The sequence below is a fragment of the Molothrus aeneus genome, chromosome 5 (genome assembly GCF_037042795.1).
Source record: "Molothrus aeneus isolate 106 chromosome 5, BPBGC_Maene_1.0, whole genome shotgun sequence".
Classification (NCBI taxonomy): Eukaryota; Metazoa; Chordata; class Aves; order Passeriformes; family Icteridae; genus Molothrus; species Molothrus aeneus.
Window position 1 is genome coordinate 9,687,895 of NC_089650.1, and position 16,351 is coordinate 9,704,245.

Genomic DNA, 16,351 nt, shown 5'->3' on the forward strand with positions numbered 1-16,351 from the left:
CAGCTCTCCCCAGTCTTTGTTGGGTTTCTTTTTTTTTTCCATTTTTTTTTCTTTTCTTTTTTTTTTTTTTGTAAGATGCGTTTTGAGCTTTGCTTTCCGCTTGGCTTGGTGCACGCAAACTGAATTTGCAAGTGATGCAGGAGCCAAGCGAAAAGAAGGCGAATTCTGGTCACGTCCTTGCTAACTGACAACAAGCAGGCTAGCCAAAAAAAAAAAAAAAAAAAGAAAAAAGCAGGGAATGGGGGGAAGAGTCCAATTTCTTTTTGAGTCTTGGTAATTGGGTACTTTTACAGGCAGATCACGCTATTTGGGCAGAATAACAAGTTTGTAAAGGCCAATAGCTCTACGCTGCCACCGATTTCTACTACTTTATTTATTTATTTAATTTTATCTCCCTTCGCCTCTCCCTTCCTGTCTTCCCGGCCACGGTTTTATTTACCCAGCCAGTGCTTGCAGAGGCAACACAGCGCCCCGTGTTTTGGGTGGCGGCGGCTGTGCCATCCCCCGTGTTTTCCTGCCCCGTTGGGTCAGAGCCGCGGAGGGGGACAGGGTCACACCGCATCCCGAAACGCGGGATGGAGCGCCCTCTTTTTTTAGGACTCGGGCTTTAGGAGGAATTCTGTAATGTGCAGTGATTTCAGGAAGGACAATGCAATCATTAATCATCCCCTCTCCTTTTGATTTGGATACACATTTGCAACACAGAAGGGCAAGGAAACAATGGTGATAGCGCTAGATCTTTGCATATTTATATAGAGATAGATAAAGATATATATGTTACATCCATCAGGTACAAACACTTCATATGCAGCTTAGCTCCGGTATAACATCGATTAACATTCTGTCCTTACATTCATCGTTGTCAATGGCAGAAAGAAAAAAAAATTGCATGCAGTAGGCAGCTGATCATTTTAATTAAAAAAAAAATTTTATTACGAAACTAGTTTGTATAAAATAGGGTTATACAGGACCTCTGTCAGTTTGTAATAAAACAGTAAGAAAAGGCAGTGGTGGTGGGGGGGTTGTTTGTTTGCTTGTCCGGTTTTTCTTTTTTCTTTTTTTTTTTTTTTCTTTTTCCCAAAAGGCAGCATATGAGAACAAATGGCTACCGTTTTGCGTTTGGACAATAGCTGCATAAACTTTGTTCACTTTGAACATTGTTTAATGACATTATTAATACATTAACAAAATTTCTATAAAGTAAGACACATTGGTGCTAAAGTACATCTGGAGGAAATCCAAGTCCTTTACAAAACCACGTACAAAAATGGCAGTTGTAAGGTAACGTTGACTACCGAGTCTAAACATGAAGAGGTAATAAGCATTACATATTAAAAAAAGTATCAAGATATACACATTTTAAACCATTTGTACAAAACCTCTATAAATCTCTCTCTCTCTTATGTACAAAAATAGCTTAATATATCCCCAAACGGGTTAGGATAGATACAAATAGATTTTCTTATCATAAAAAAATTCACAAAAAAAAAAGATTGGAAGCATTCTATGATGGAAACGAGAGGAAAAGCTTGGATCGAGGGGAAGGAGGGGCACAGGGAGACGGAAGGTAGACGGGGCTCCAGGGACTTCTTTGAGTACAGCATAGCTTAACTTCAGCATCTCCACAGACACGGGGAAACTAACTTTGTCCACAGGTGATGAACGCCAGTCTCTGAAGGGCCGCGGCGGCGGCGAGGTGCGGGGATGGGCCGCCCTTCTGCTGAGGAGGAGGAGGAGGAAGAGGAAGAGCTCCTCCGCCGGCCGAGGAGCGCAGCGCCCCTTCCCGCGGCCCGGGGCTCCCCCGCCGGACAGCCGCTCCGCCGGGCCGCACTCCGTGGCACTGCAAAGCCCGGCCGGTCCCCGGGGCCGGCGGCGACCGCCCCGACCGCCCCCGCGGCGCGCAGCGCTGTGCCTGCCCGCCGAGAGACGTGCCCGCACCGCCCTCCGACGGCAGGGGAACGGGAAACGCAACAGGTTCTTTTTTCTGCGTGGATTTTTGTCTCTCTGTGTGTGATCTGGTTTTGAGTGGGTTTTTTTTGGTTTTTGTTGGTTTGTTTGTTTGTTTGTTTTTTCCCTTTTGCAACTGTCCTGTAACAATAAAAGTAAGAGGAGATCAGAGCCACGCCGCGACCCAGCGCAGCAGAGCCGCTCGTAAGTACCGCGGGACACGCTGCGACCGCCCGAGGGGCATCCCCGGGTGCATCCCCTCCCCGGCGGCTGCGGCCCTGCGTCCGTGCCCCCGCTATCCCCCCGCTATCCCCCCGGCCTCCCCCGGCCCTCCGCGGGCTCCTACCCACCTGCCGGGAGGGCGGCCGGCGCTCAGAACCAGCTTGTGAAGTCCAGAAGCTCCTGCTCCTCGGGGCTGAGCGGGTCGTAGGAGCCCTCGTCGGAGGAGTAGGAGGAGACGGGGGAGCCCGCCATGGAGTTCATGTCGTGGGAGTAGCTGGGCGAGATGGTGGGCGAGAGGACGCCCGCTTGGAAGGCGGCGCTGACGGCGTCATGCTCGTCGAGCAGCTGCTGCAGGGCACGGATGTACTCGACGGCGGAGCGGAGCGTCTCCACCTTGCTCATCTTCTTGTTGGCAGCGCCGTTGGGGACGTGCTCCCGCAGCGTGGCGAAGCCCAGGTTCACCAGCTTCACCCGGTTGCGCTCCCGCTCGTTGCGCCGCGCCACGGCCGCGGGCTGCTGCTGCGGCAGGCTGTACCCGAACCCGCTGAAGTTGAGCCTCCTCTTGCAGCGCATCAGCTCCGGCGAGGCCGAGCGCTGCCGCTTGGCCGCCCGCGGCGCCGAGGGTTTGCCGCCCGGGGAGGGCTGCCCGCCCGCCGGGCTGAGCTGCGGCGGCGGCGCCCCCGGGGGCGGCCCCGGCGGGGCGGCGGCGGCGGCGGCGGCCACGGCTGCGGCGAAGAAGCACGCCGGCTGCAGGAAGGGCGGCTGCCCGGCGGCGCTGGACATCCTGGCGGGGCTGCCGCTGGCCATAGGCGAGGGGGGCGTCCTGCGAGGCGGGGGCGCCCGAGTGACGGCCGGTCCCCGTGCCCCCACCAGCACCACAAAAAAAAAAAAATCAAAAAGAGAAAAAGGAAAAACTTGCGACGTTCAATTAAAAAAAAAAAAAAAAGAAGAAGAAAAAGAAAAAGAGCTAGGCGACAGACGGCAGGGGAAAGGGACAGCGGCGACGGACGGGAGCGGACGGCGGAGCCGGGCGGGCGGCGGGGACGGCGGGCGGCTCTGCCCGCCCCCCTCCCTCTCGCCCTCCGTGCGACGGCCGCGGGGAGGCTCGTGGCGCTCGCGTGTGCGCAGGCTGCTTTGCAAAGCCCCTTTTGCAAAAAAGTGGCTGAGGATTGTGTCTCTTATAAGGGGCGGACGGGGCTCGCCCCCCCCTCTTCTCCTACACACACACACACACACACACACACACACACAGGGACGAGCCTCCCCCCGCCACCCCCCGCGCTCATACACACACACACACACACCCTGCACCTTGCGCCTTCCACGCTCCCCGGCTTTGCCGGCCGCGATGCGCGGAGCGCTGTCGCCTTTTCAGCGCGGGACGCGCACACGCACACACACACACACACACACACACACACACACAGACACACGGAGACACACACAGACAGACACACGGACACACAGGAGCCCCCGCGCCCCCCGCCGCACACGCGCTGGCGGCCGCGCGGCCCCGCCCCCAACCCCCCCCGCCCGCCCGCCCCGCGCGCCGCCCCGGCCGCTCGCGGGTTTGTTGTCGCAAGTGCGTGCGCCCGGCGCGTGCCGCGCTCCCGGCCCTGAGCAAACACCCGCGCCGGGGCGCCGCGCGGGCCGGGGGCGGGGCGGGGGCGGCGCGCGTGGGCGCCGCGGGGGGGGCAGGGGCGGGAAAGCGTGAGGGGGAAAGGGGAAAGGGAAGGGGGGAGCCCTGCCCGCCCGCCGAGGGGCGCGGATCGCGCCGAGGGACAGGCAGCCGGTGACTCCCGGCGGAGCCCCAGGGTGTGCGGGGCATCCCCTGTGCACCTGCCGGGGTTTGGAGGGAGGGAGAGCCGCGGCGCGGGATGTGTAGGCACGGAGGCGTCCCGTGGCGAGGGCAGGCAAAGCGATGCGCGCCCGCGGGAGAAGCGCCCTTGCGCTTTCAGGGAAACTTCGTGTGCGGGACCTCGGCTTCTCCTTGTCCCTTGTCTCTGGTATCGCTCCCTTGGCTCACCGAGCGCTGCCATGCTGAGCTCCATGAGTGTCCGAGCCCCGCCGCCGGGGGCTGCCGTCCCCCCCGCTTGCAGCGGCCGGAGCCGCGTGTGCCCGGCACCGCACACGCCCCGCGGGCCGCCTGATGGCTCTATTAGCCAGCGACAACCGCGGGGGAGCCCGGCTGGGTGATAGGAGGAGGGCGGCTGAGAGCAGTGGAGGTAGAGGCTTCTCGGGAGAAGTCACCTCGAATTACCCCTCCGGAATGCCGATCACCGCGGGGTCAGCCTGTCAGGAGGGAGAGAACAAACCCCTCCTGGGCACGTCCCGCGCGGGCGGTCCGGCACGGCAAGGGAGGAGGTTTGCCTCATAAAGTAAGGGTGTGCTGGGTAGAGCTGGCAGGTGTGGAGCCAGCTCACCCTTCCCAGCCAGATCCCATTTCCCAGGCCACACTGTCTGCTTGCTGAGCCCGGGAAAGCCACTGACCCCCTGCTCCTCCCCGTGTCGCCCTGCAAAGTGGAAGTGGGGCACCGGCTCTGCAAGCAGGCATTGGCGTTGACTTGTAACTGGGGAGTCAGGATGGACCTGGCCTGTGCAGGGGAAATTATCACTGCTCTCAGGTGAAGTCTCACTTGTGGTTCAGGAGCAAATGAGGCAAAGCAGCACTGAGGTGCTAAGAGTTTGAGGCTGGTGTGCTTGGGGGCCACACTGACCCTTGGGGCTGCAGAGGTGTTGGCAGCCTGGAAGGGATGACCAGGTTCAGCACCCGAGAATGCTGATCTTGGCATTCTCCTCCTGCCCTCCTGCCTTTCACATATTTCTGAAATCTTTAGCACATTTTCTACCTTCTATCCTGTCTCCTTTCCACTCTGTAAACTCAGATGTGTGTGCTCTCTAACCCACCAAAAAGAGCAGAGCCATGGAATGACAGCCTTGCCATGGTGATATGGTTTTAGAAAGTCCCTGGTAGGTGGCTTTAATCCCTGGTACTCACACCAGCTCCAAAGCATGGAAGGAGGGGACCTGCACAGTCCATGTTAAGGTTTCAATGGAAATTACTGCAAAACTAAGCCCTGTACTGTTGTTGACCTCAATTACAGCAGTCTGGAGCTGTAGAAATCAGTTCTCATCTGCCACTGGATCTTTGACCCTGGCTGTGTGTGTGAGTTAAAAAAGTGCTAACCAGAAACATAGCACAGGGGAGCCTCAATGTGCTAGCTAGTAATTATACAATTACCTGCTAGCTAGTAATTGTATAATTTTGTAACATGTCAGCTTTTAATGCTGTGTCATGTTAAAAATGTCAGCTTCTCAGTACATGTGATGAAAAATGCTAAGTAGTTCTGTGTGGTCATGTTTATTTTGGGACCTCTTCACTGATCACTGACCACTTTCTGACTTCTAGCCTACTGTCTCATCAGATGGGAAATGTTTTAACTTATTTTATCCACTCTTGGTTAGGACAGCCAGACCTTAGCTGTCCTTAGCAGGATAAAATGTTTGCTTGTATTTCCTGTTTGGGGAGCTGTCCTTTTTTCAGTTCCAGGTCTCCTGGGTGGTTTGTTCAACATCCCTTGTCTGATGTCGGAACAGACTGCACTGGAAGCAGTTGTCGCATCACCAGCTCTGCACTATGACTTTGGGAAGTGCTAACAGAAATATCAAAGGAATTGCAGCCCTGCAATATATAAATAGTAAACTATATAGTAAACTATATATATATTTAAACAGACTAATTCTTCAGCCTGCCTCCAGAACTGGTATAGAAACACCACATAAGAACATTCCTGCCCCTTTTCCTGGAAGCAGCAGAATAAGGCTGGAGTTTCTGGGTCCCTTCTTCTCCAGTCTCAGAGGGCTCTTAAAAAGGCAAAAAACTGTGAGTCCCAGAGGTCACCAAGTGTAACTCATGTAATTGTGCCTCTGTGGCCATGTACCCATTTGGGTCATGGTGTGTGTTTGTGTGGGGGGTGGATGAGGGGGGGCAGAGTCTTTTCCTCCCTTTTCTCTTTCCTCCCACTGGCACCGGGGAAGGAACTCACCCCTTATGTCTGGGGTAATTCCAATCTCACCAGCTCCTCTGTGTGCTCACTGTGCAGAGTAAGGGACCAGATTCCTAAATAATAAATATTGTTCCAAGGTCCCCCGCCTCCACCCACTCCTATGCACAGTCCTGCACCTGCGCCTTGAAATTCTTAATTCTAATATAATGATAAATAGCCCTTGCCCTTTTCATTTGGCACTTTTATTTCAGTCTTTATTTATTTATTTATTTTTAAATCTTGAATTGTCATTATTTTCTAGTGACTTTTTTGTGTGCCTAAATTGTAGACATACTCATGAGGCCTTTTGAAGTCCTTGCCTTTTTTTTTTTTAAAAAAAAAAAAAAAAACAGCTCTGGTATGCTTTTTTTTTTCTTGCCACTTCTTTTCTTTTTTAAAGGCCATTTACGTTATGATTAAATGCTGTCTTGGAAAAGCAGAACGAAAGTCGTTAATCTATATAGATCTTCAAAGAATCGATACATTCGGGACTTCTGTAGGATTTGTTACACTCCATTTTGTTACAGTAGGCAGCTCGTCTGGATTTGGGCACATGTGTTTCTCTCCCTCCCCTCGCCCTCCCCCTCGCCTTTCCAGCTTCCCCCCCAAGAGTGAAAATAAAGTAAAAGGTCTTTCATGGTAAACAAAACCAGCTTATTCTCCACATAGAACACATGAATAGCTGGAAAAAAAACTTACAATAAATGGTGCATTTTTTTCTCTGCTGGGTATAGCATTCAAGATCAGTCCAGTATTCAAGAAGCAGTCCATTTTTTGCTCAGCAAGAGAGTTTAGAAAAGAAGCGTGGGGTCTATTCAAGGATCTTTTCCCCCTTCACAATTGCTGGGCTTTATGAAACCTATCTTCCATGCCTTGTCAGAGTATTTCTGGGGACCAATTAGTGCTTTGTTGCAAGGCTTCTTTGCTGAATCTTTGAGCAGCAAGAAAAAGCTCTCTTGAGTCTCCCCTTATTTTGACTATTTCAGTCATTACTCAGTGTAATAATTAATATGACAACTGGACGCTGAAGTTTGTATAGAAACACCTCGGCTGCAGGAGAGAGCGTGCAGTGGGTGGTAACAAGCTACAGATCAGACCGAGAAGCCACACACACAAGGAAGGGGGGAAAAAAAGAGAGGGAGAGAGAATAATGAATGAAAAGAAAGAGAGAAAGAATAAAGATAAATAAATAGTTGGTGCGGCCTGAAGAAACATAATACAGACTTGGAAGGGAAGAAAAAAAAAGCACTTTGAGTGGAGTGTGGGGGGGTCAACCCCAAAGAGTTAAACTTATTTTGAAACAGTTTCCATGTGAATATAATTTTCAACATTTGCTACATTCAGAAGTCAGGAAAGAGATTTTTTCCTGAAAAGGCAAGATGGTCCCTTGGGTAAGTAATTTTAAGGACGGTGTGTTTGCACTTTTGCATAGTTGATAAAGTTTAATGCCTCTTCCTAAGCATCCCTTTATGGAAATAAGAACTTAACCATGAAACTTTATTCTTGATTAATTGTTGACCGTCCTGCCCAGGGTGGAGAAGGTGGGTTATTGGGGTAGCAAGTTTGAGTTTTCTTGGTGTTGTATCTCTACAAGAGGAATAAAGCCTGTGCCTCAATGAAGAATTAAAAATGACGTTTGACCAGGGACACTGCCGAATCCTCCTTGAAAGGCGTCTTGGGATGAACACTCATCACTTTGCAGACATTTCTTGGGTTGCCAATTAGGGCATAATAAATAATTAGAGGTTTTAAGCGTATTAGATACAGCTCATGCTAATGAGCTACATCAGGTCTAGTGCTAACCTGAAGTGACAGTTTGCATATAGGGCTGCAAAAAAAAAAAAAAAAAAAAAAAAAAGAAACCAAAAAAACCAACACACACACCAAAAAAAAAAAAATAAAACCACAGGAAAAAAACCCCAAACAAACAAACAAACAAAACCGCAAACCAGCCGCCGAAGCAGCTTTTCCCCCCGCGGCCCCGTCCCGCTCGCCGCTCCGCAGCTCCCGCGGGTCCCGCCCGCTGCCCCGCTGCCCTCCGCGCCCGCGGAGCGGAGCCCTTGGCTGCCGGCTCTGCCGGGTGGCCCCATTGTGCGGCCACGAGCGGTGCGTCTGTCAGAGCCCCGGGGGATAAATCACACCGGGCTGCCCTCCCGCATACCCCCAGCGCCACTTTTTGGAGAGCTGAATATTTTGGGTGGGGAGTGGGTGGGTTGTTCCCGGCTCCTCCGAAGCGGTGGTCCCCTGGCAGGAGGGGTAGGAGAGGGTTTGGGTGATGCCTGCGCAGGCTGGGAAGCGGATCCCCCGCTATTCCCGGAGAGGGCAGGCAGCGGGGACAGCCCGGGTCCCGGGTCCCCGCTGCCGCCAGCCGCCTCTGCCGTGAGGACACAGTGCCACCTCCCGGCCACCCGTGCCCAGGAGGGAAGGAGCCGGGAAAATCCGGGGGGAAAGGGGTGGCGTGCAGCCTTGAGGTCTCGGGGAGCCCGTCTCTGCGGTGAGAGAGGATACGGCTGGGTGGCTTTGCCAGCACGATGCAGAGGGACGTGCGAGGAAATGCTGTCTGTATGGGGTGTAAGGTAGAGCTTCAGCACCCTGAGATCTCTGGTAAATGCATACACGGTGTTGATAAGGGGTATACCCCCTCCCATGCACACACACACAAACCACCTAAGATACTCGTGGAATCCTCATCTGGGAATTTTTTCCACCAGCTTAGAAAATTCCCCTTCCACTGCTTACTGCACCCTCACATGCACTGGGACATCCTGAACAGCAGGGAAGCAGGGAGCTGCAGGCCAAGGATAGGCCCAGTGTTCTGGCACAGGAAGGGACATCCTTGCCCAGACACAAAGACTAAGAGCTCCAGGGAGGCCGCCACTCTGCAAATGGGTGGCAAAGAGCAGTCTGAAAAGCAGCCAAAGTCCGTGGCCCCTTGAACTCGCATCGTGCCAGCCAGGGGAGCTTGCCAACTTCAGTGCAAAGAGCCCTGTGAGCTGTGGCTGAGAGCACAGGCAGAAAGGACTACATGTGGTGCGTGCATGTGTGTGTGTACACCCAAAGAAAGTGTGTTTTGGAGGGAGAACGCGTATTTTTAGGCAAAAGCAAGGTGGGACATCAACACATATCTGCATATTGTTGATAGGAGAGGGGGTGCTCTGTGCTGCAGCAAAAGCCCAGAGCAGGACTAACAGACTTAAAGCCCAGGTGCTCACACTGGCCGGGGAATCAGGCGCATGAGGAAGGTTGAAAGCCAAGTGGGAAAACCTGGCTGGCATTGTCACTGCAGGGGGCTGAAGCCATGCTTGGTATGCTGAAACAGTACTTCAAAGAGGACAGGGAAGCTCCAGCAGTTTGGACTCTGAAATGGCCCAAGGTAACCAATGCTGATGCAATTGCATATTCCTAAGGGGAACGTCATTGGGCACACACATACTCTCACACCCCCTCACACCACTTTACTTCAAAACAGGAGACACTGGGAATTCCTCCTAGCAAGACAGAACTTTGTTTTTCCTTCAGCCAGTGCCTTCTGCTACCAGGCAACCTCTGACAGTGCAGATTGACCAAACAGTGAACTGGTGGTAATACACTGGTGATATTATTATTATTATTATTATGTAACAACAAGGATGAGAGATAATCTTGCAAAATAAATACACAACAGCAAGAGCTAGGAGGCAAAATAGATGATTACAAAGATTTGGCATGAGCAGTATTTTATCTGTTTGATAATTCACTTTGTCTTGCCATTACCATTGAGTAGAGTGGACACATGTAAGAAAAGGGATGGAGAAAGGGAAGGAATGAAGACCAAAAGCATGTAAAAGCCACAAAGAAGTAAAAGAGATATTAAAGGCTAGTGAAAAGAGAAGGAGTTAGGAAAGAAAGAGGAAGGCACAAACAGAGGAAAGAATAGTTTATCTCACTGAAAAATACACCAGGTGGCAAGGCGTGGTGTGTGGGGAAGGTAAACAAGACTAGTTTTGGAGTCTGTCTTGTCCTGCACAGGGGCTATAATCAGAGTTGTCACCATCTTCATCTCACTGTTGTTTTTTTCCAAGGTGGCCTTCAGTCTCCCTATCATGGATAGGGCTGTGCCTTGTGTTGCACAAACACAGGACACAAAATACTGGCTACCATAATGAATTTACTGGCTGAGTAGCTAAAACCCAGTAGTTTCTCTACTGCTGGCAGTTACTGGGGATACTTTCCCCCACTGCTCTGCCTTTCCTTGCCCCATCCTACTGCCACATGAGCAGGATCCAGTGTGTTTAATGTGCATCACATTTGGCTATCTTGACCTGCCAGCCCATACCACAGGCTTGCTGATCACTTCAGAAATAACTTCCTACCTTACAGGCAGTTTCAGGATGCACAAAGAAGCAGCTCTTCTGAAAAAAGTATGCATGTATTTGCACCCAAAGCACAGAGTCACTTCAGATGCATGTTATATAATTGATAATTTCAGTGGGATGGATTCTGGCTCCATAGTAAGAACTATGAGAATGGTTCCACTCAGTTTCCCCACTGCAAAGCTGCTGGGTTTTGTAGGTATGAAAAATTTACAGTAATTTATTTCTAGTGTTTATCAATATGAGTTTGCACAGGTATGTGTAGTAGAGCTTCCTTCAAGGAGAAAATAAATGTAAAGAGAATTTGTCTTCATCGTGAAAATACAGCAAGATTACCTGCCTTGGCACGGTTTGTAAGACTTCATTTTCCCAAATAGCAAGATAGATACTTGTCAAGCTCCTTCATTTTTTCACCTGTCCTCTGATATTGGGCTACAGCTTTCCAGTCTCCTTTACCCCCTTTGGTGACTCTTATTAAGCCAAATCTGGGCTCTTTCATATCAGACTTTACTAACCTTTCCTGAAATCATTTATGTGTCCCACCCAGTTCCCCTTGTGCTTTCCATGGCTGACACCAGATGCAAGCACACGTACATCATCTGCAGTTCTTCTACATCTTCCTGCCCTGGAGCTCTGACCTACTCTTTCCTGCTCCTTTTCTTCCTTTACCTTCTTCCCTTTCTCCATGCTCAGGCTCATATCCCAGTGTGAGGTTCATGTTCTCTCATGCTTTCCCTGTACTGGGTGTCTCTCTCTGGTGTCTGGTGAGCAGAGTGGTGTCTCTTGCTCTCTGAGCTCTTTGGAAGCAGCCCCAGAGGTCCTACTGAAGGACAAATCCCTCAGCTGCTGTGCCTTGCCAGAGCCTTCTCTGTCTGGTGTTTGACATCCAAAGAGCACATCCTGGAGAATGTCTGATATCTGTCCAAGGGGAGTGACCCCGCGGTGAAACCCACCTGAGGCTGAACACGCAGCTGCAGTGGGAAGGAACGGGCTGGAGGCTGAACTGAAAACCATGTGTTGACTTGAAAAAAGTGAAAACAGCTGATGTTGATCAGGAGGAGGAAGGCTGTTAATTCGGAGCATGCTGCTCCTCCACGTTGGGTGTAGCCAGAAACAATCTGCTGGAGAGCTGCAGCGGCTGCTTGGTGTGCCAGCGGTGGGTGGGGTGGGCGTGCAGGGAGAACGCCCCCTTGGCATGCTGTCCAGGGGAGGGAGCTGGGGAAGGGAATGGCTTTGCCTTGGCTGCTCCACTTTAAATACCTTTGCACAGATCTCTGGCCACTGCAGTTAAGTCAGAAGGCTTCACCTGCTGTAGTGGAGGGGCCTCCCTGTGTGGGCATTGCTGCCTTTGCAACATGGACTCACAGCACTGCAAAATGAATGGTGACTCTTTCCAGGTAAGTGATGGGATCTGCTTTTTGCAGAGGTGGAGGGATGTCCTCACTCCTGCACTCCTATGCTTGTCTTTCCCTCTCTGAGAGGCAGTGTGACCCCAGAGGAGAAAATCAAGGTGGCCTGTTGTGATGCTTTGCAGTACCTGAGCAATTTTGGCAGCTCCTATATTTGTCTGCTGTTAATTGTGCTCACAAAAACGCAGTGAAAATACAAACAAACATTGCAACGGTATCCTTATGTACATGGCAAAAAGACAAAGAATCAGAAAAGACCAGAAGCTTATTGGAGGTCTTAAATTTGTGTGATGAAAAAAAGCTGTCTTCTTTTGTTAAAGGAAAACAGATGAAATTATGTGCTCTTCTGGTGTAGCTTTTTGTTAAATTTGGGGCTCTCTTGTCCTCTTTTTTAATGTTTACTGACTGACCGACTTTGAACTCTTTGCTTTGGGAAATACAGGAAAGACCTGAAGTGCATGCCTTTTAAATACAGGCACTGATGTTACTGCAGGGGCAAGTGATGTAACCTGAGTCCAGCATGGTTAATTATTAGGACAAAATTCTGCCCTTATCTGTCCTATGCAATGCTGCTGAAGCCTGAGACAAGCTGCATCAGATGTGCAAAAAAGGGCTTCTATTTTTTATAAGAGCAGAGATGTCAAGGAAGCATCTCTTCCTCTATTCCCACTTCTTTGTGTGCTGAGGCTGAGCTCCCACAGTATTTCTCTAGAGTCTCACCTTGCTGCTTATCCAAGTTGTGTAATTTCTTGGTTCCAATGACAACTGCCATGATGAGCATTTAAATGCTTTAAGAAATCTGACTTGGAAACTAATTCCATTTTCACAAGTAACTTGCAAATCTTTTAATTTGAAATATTTTTTTCCCTTCCTCCCCTTCCCCCCCCTCCCATTTTGCATATCTAGTAAATTTGAAGTTTACAGCAGTGAGGTGGAAATTTTATATCCTGAAATTGCAAGAAAAACTTCCTCTGGCTTTACCAATGTTGGAATTCACTCTGAAGGGCTTTAGCTAAATGTCTCAGCAATTGATTAGAAGGCTGACAGGATTGTGTTATTGACCCCCAATGCTGCCACCTGTGTCAGAATGGCAATACCAATCTATGTGCAATGTGCCTAACTAAAAATGCAGGTCTGTGATTGTCTAAGGTCCAGGGATGGTTGTTCATGCTCTTCAACTAGTTCTCATTTTATTTCCTGGAAAAGAAACAGAGCTGGAAGAAAATTAGAGCTGAATTTATGCACACTATAAATCACATATACATATCACAGAGACAATATTTCAACACAATAAAATTGTTTCTTCGACTCTCAATCATAATCACAATAGTAACAAAACAGTAGAACTACCCCAAAGCTGCAATTCCTCCATGTATGTTGAGGGACTAGAAGTTAAAGTCCAAAATGAGAGTGGAAAAACTGATCAACAGTTAAAGCTATGCGTAAGTACTACAAAAAGCTCAACAATAATGTGAGTGCCTCTGTTTTTGCTGCTCTCACCTCCAGTGCATGTGTTGAGGTTTATTATCTGTAGTGTGTATTGATGCAGGCTGCCTCCATATACCCTGATAAGAGCTGAGTACCAGGAAAACAATCATTTTTGTCTTCTCCCCCTTTGCAATTAAAGATGTCAGCTCTGTGACAGGCTCAGGCATGGGCTGATGCTTGTTAAAAGACCTTCCAGGGAGCTGAGTGCATATGCAGATGTGCAAGAAATTAAGCAAGTATGAGGCTGTTTAGAGCATCAGTGCCTACTCCCTACTGCAATGTATCTTTCTCTTAAGCACCAATATAAATCAACTTACAGGAGTGGGAAAATGACTGAGGACACTTTGAAAGCAGCTGATCTTAACAAATCAAAGCTAGTGACCAATGAGTTTGGAAAGGTTTTTTTAAGGCTTTTTTTGTCTAATCTTGTTGTACAAAGAGATCAATTATTATCATCAGGATTGCCTTGCAGGACTTCAACTTTGCATTATATCCCCTGCAAGTATGCAAACCATGAATTCTTTATTTGTCACACACATTCAAGTCAATCTGTCATATAAGTTGGTTCTCACAGCATGACTTGGCAAGAATATTTTAAATACATAACTCCATGTCTTATAGAGCAGTTTCATCGCAGACAGTGAAAACCAAAATCTCGACCCATTGGACAGACAATGGTGGAGCAAGTTCTGTCCTTGAGATCGGTCTTGGCTGTGGTGGGTGAAAACAGAAGGAAAAAGCAATGCATGGGCAGTATTTGAGATGACAGTTTTGGTCACACTACCACAAAATTTCAGTACTACAGACATTTGTTTTAGCTTTTGCCAGACTCCTGTCATCGTTTTCCCTCGTGGTTGCTTGAGGTGTAAATGGGTTTCATTAGCCAGCTGACACATCACTTCCAGCTGCTTTTCCTCTTGGTCCTCCCCATGTCCGAGCTGGGCTGACTCCCTGGCTGCATGGGGACTCAGGAGACACAGAGATGCTGCAGGAAGTGTCACAGCTGAACAGGTGGCAATCTTCCTTCTGGTGCAGCACTTCTCCTACAGTTTGCACTAGAGGTCCCTCATAAAGCTGGAAGACATTTGGAAAACCTTTGCAGCCTCTGGAAACAAAGCCAGATAGAAAAATGTGTGGCCAGTCTGTTAGCAGCAACCTTGGAGGCAGCCTTGGAGATGGCTTGGAGAATCAGCAATTATTTACTTTACAAAAGAAGGCAGCTCTTCATAGCTCTGCCTCAGGAAATGTAGGCCCACCAAGAGCTTCATGGCTTCAGGGCAGCTGGCTTTGATTGTTAATTTGTCTTCTACAAAGGCTATCTTTGCTGAGGACAATATTTGGGAACTGGAACTCTCTTTACTCTGATTTATATGTTCAATTGAGCAATAGCCAGAATGAGAGCAAGCTCTGCCCAAAAATGCAGACCTTTATAAGGAATATTTGAATGGGTACCTTGAATCAAGCTTTAGCCCAGGACTTGTTACACCAGGACTCCTCTGTGTTGCAGGTGTCTGGTGTGATCTTTGAAACAACAACCACAGGCAATTTGTACAAGGCCAGTAGATGTTAAAAAAAAATGAAATAAACACGCAAATAAGACATTAATCATTAATGTGGCTTCCAAAAGTTTGTGATGGTTGTACATCAAATTTACTCTGACATCAGAAAAATTAGGTGATTGAAATCTCAGCAGGCATTTACCTGCCATGCCAAGTACCCAGCTTTCAAGATCTGCTTCAACTCCAGGGCTCAGTTTCCTCTTTCAGAAGTGGTGAAATAGCTCTTCCCTTCTTAACAGGGCTTTTGTGAAAAGAAACACATGTAGAGACATGCAAAGACAATCTAGTAATGAGAACTGTGAAAATAATGAAAATAAACCTTTGAGAGTACGGAAAATTGCCTTTTGGAATTTGCAGAGCAGAAAATCAATAAGAGAAAGGGAACAAACATAAATGAAAACACATCTTGCTCTGAGTCTTTACTCATTATGGGATTTAGGGAAGATCTAGATGTTTGCTCCAACATTTTTCTTTTTCATTTTTCTTTTATTTGATTGATGTTGTTATTTTGTTTTAAAATCACCTTCCATATCCTTCCTGTGGATACTACCTCTCTCCTGGGGATACCTGGAAGGTACAAGCAGAACTGAAGGGAAACACAGATCGTGGTCTGCATCTCTGCACAGAGCTCATCCACACTGCTCTGCTTAACCCTGAGTGCTGATGAAAAGGAAGCCTGAGGGAAGGACTTTGCTGGACTGCAGCTGAAACCAAAGTGCAGAAATGTTTCCAGTCATCCCTGAGGGGTGAGGGGAGGCAAGGATGGTATTAGGTTTATTTGCATGTCCTTTTTGACTACCTTGCTCTCACAAGGGCTCTGGTTTGACAGAAGGGATCTGTGTTTTTGCCATCATAAATCAGAGCAGCCCCAGAGCTGTTTTATACCTTCTTTACGTCACTGGTGCTGTGCAAAAGGGACATGGAGAAAGGCAAAACTGAATCCTTGGGTGAATGGCAGTAATTTTTGTTTATTTATTTCTTTCCTTTCAGGAATCTAGCTACATTGAAGACTCCCCCAGTAAAAATGGTGTGATTTCTTTGATTTTCTCTCTGAAAGAAGAAGTCGGGGCACTGGCTAAAGTCCTGCGCACATTTGAGGTGAATATTTTCCTTCAAGTGTTTACAATTTTGTATTGCAGCCACATTTTCTCAGGGTCTTGGAGGTTGTGTTTGTGATTCTATTTCATTGCTATTACAGGGGAAAGCAGCCTCCATTTCTTTTCTGGGTTTAAAATCCCTTCAAGTCTTGGGGCAGAAGTAGCTTTTTTAAATTAAAACCTCTACCCCACATGAGGGTGGGAAAAATGCATTTTTCCACTTAAAAGGGA

The 16,351-nt window shown here is 48.8% G+C and overlaps 2 protein-coding genes across 2 annotated transcripts in view; one reads left to right on the forward strand and one right to left on the reverse strand.

Moving 5' to 3' along the window:
• Positions 1-727: 727 nt before the first annotated feature.
• ASCL1 (achaete-scute family bHLH transcription factor 1) lies at positions 728-2,976 on the reverse strand. Its single transcript, XM_066550067.1, has 2 exons — positions 2,298-2,976; positions 728-2,088 (listed from the first exon to the last, which is right to left on the reverse strand). The coding sequence occupies exon 1, from the start codon at positions 2,974-2,976 to the stop codon at positions 2,320-2,322; it is 657 nt and encodes a 218-aa protein (XP_066406164.1). The 3' UTR covers positions 728-2,088; positions 2,298-2,319.
• An 8,946-nt stretch (positions 2,977-11,922) lies between these two features.
• The window catches only part of PAH (phenylalanine hydroxylase), a 33,698-nt gene continuing 29,269 nt past the window's right edge, over positions 11,923-16,351 (forward strand). Inside the window, exons 1-2 of the mRNA XM_066550137.1 lie at positions 11,923-11,964; positions 16,014-16,121. Coding sequence (XP_066406234.1) covers positions 11,923-11,964; positions 16,014-16,121 — 150 coding nt within the window. The remainder of the gene's footprint in view (positions 11,965-16,013; positions 16,122-16,351) is intronic.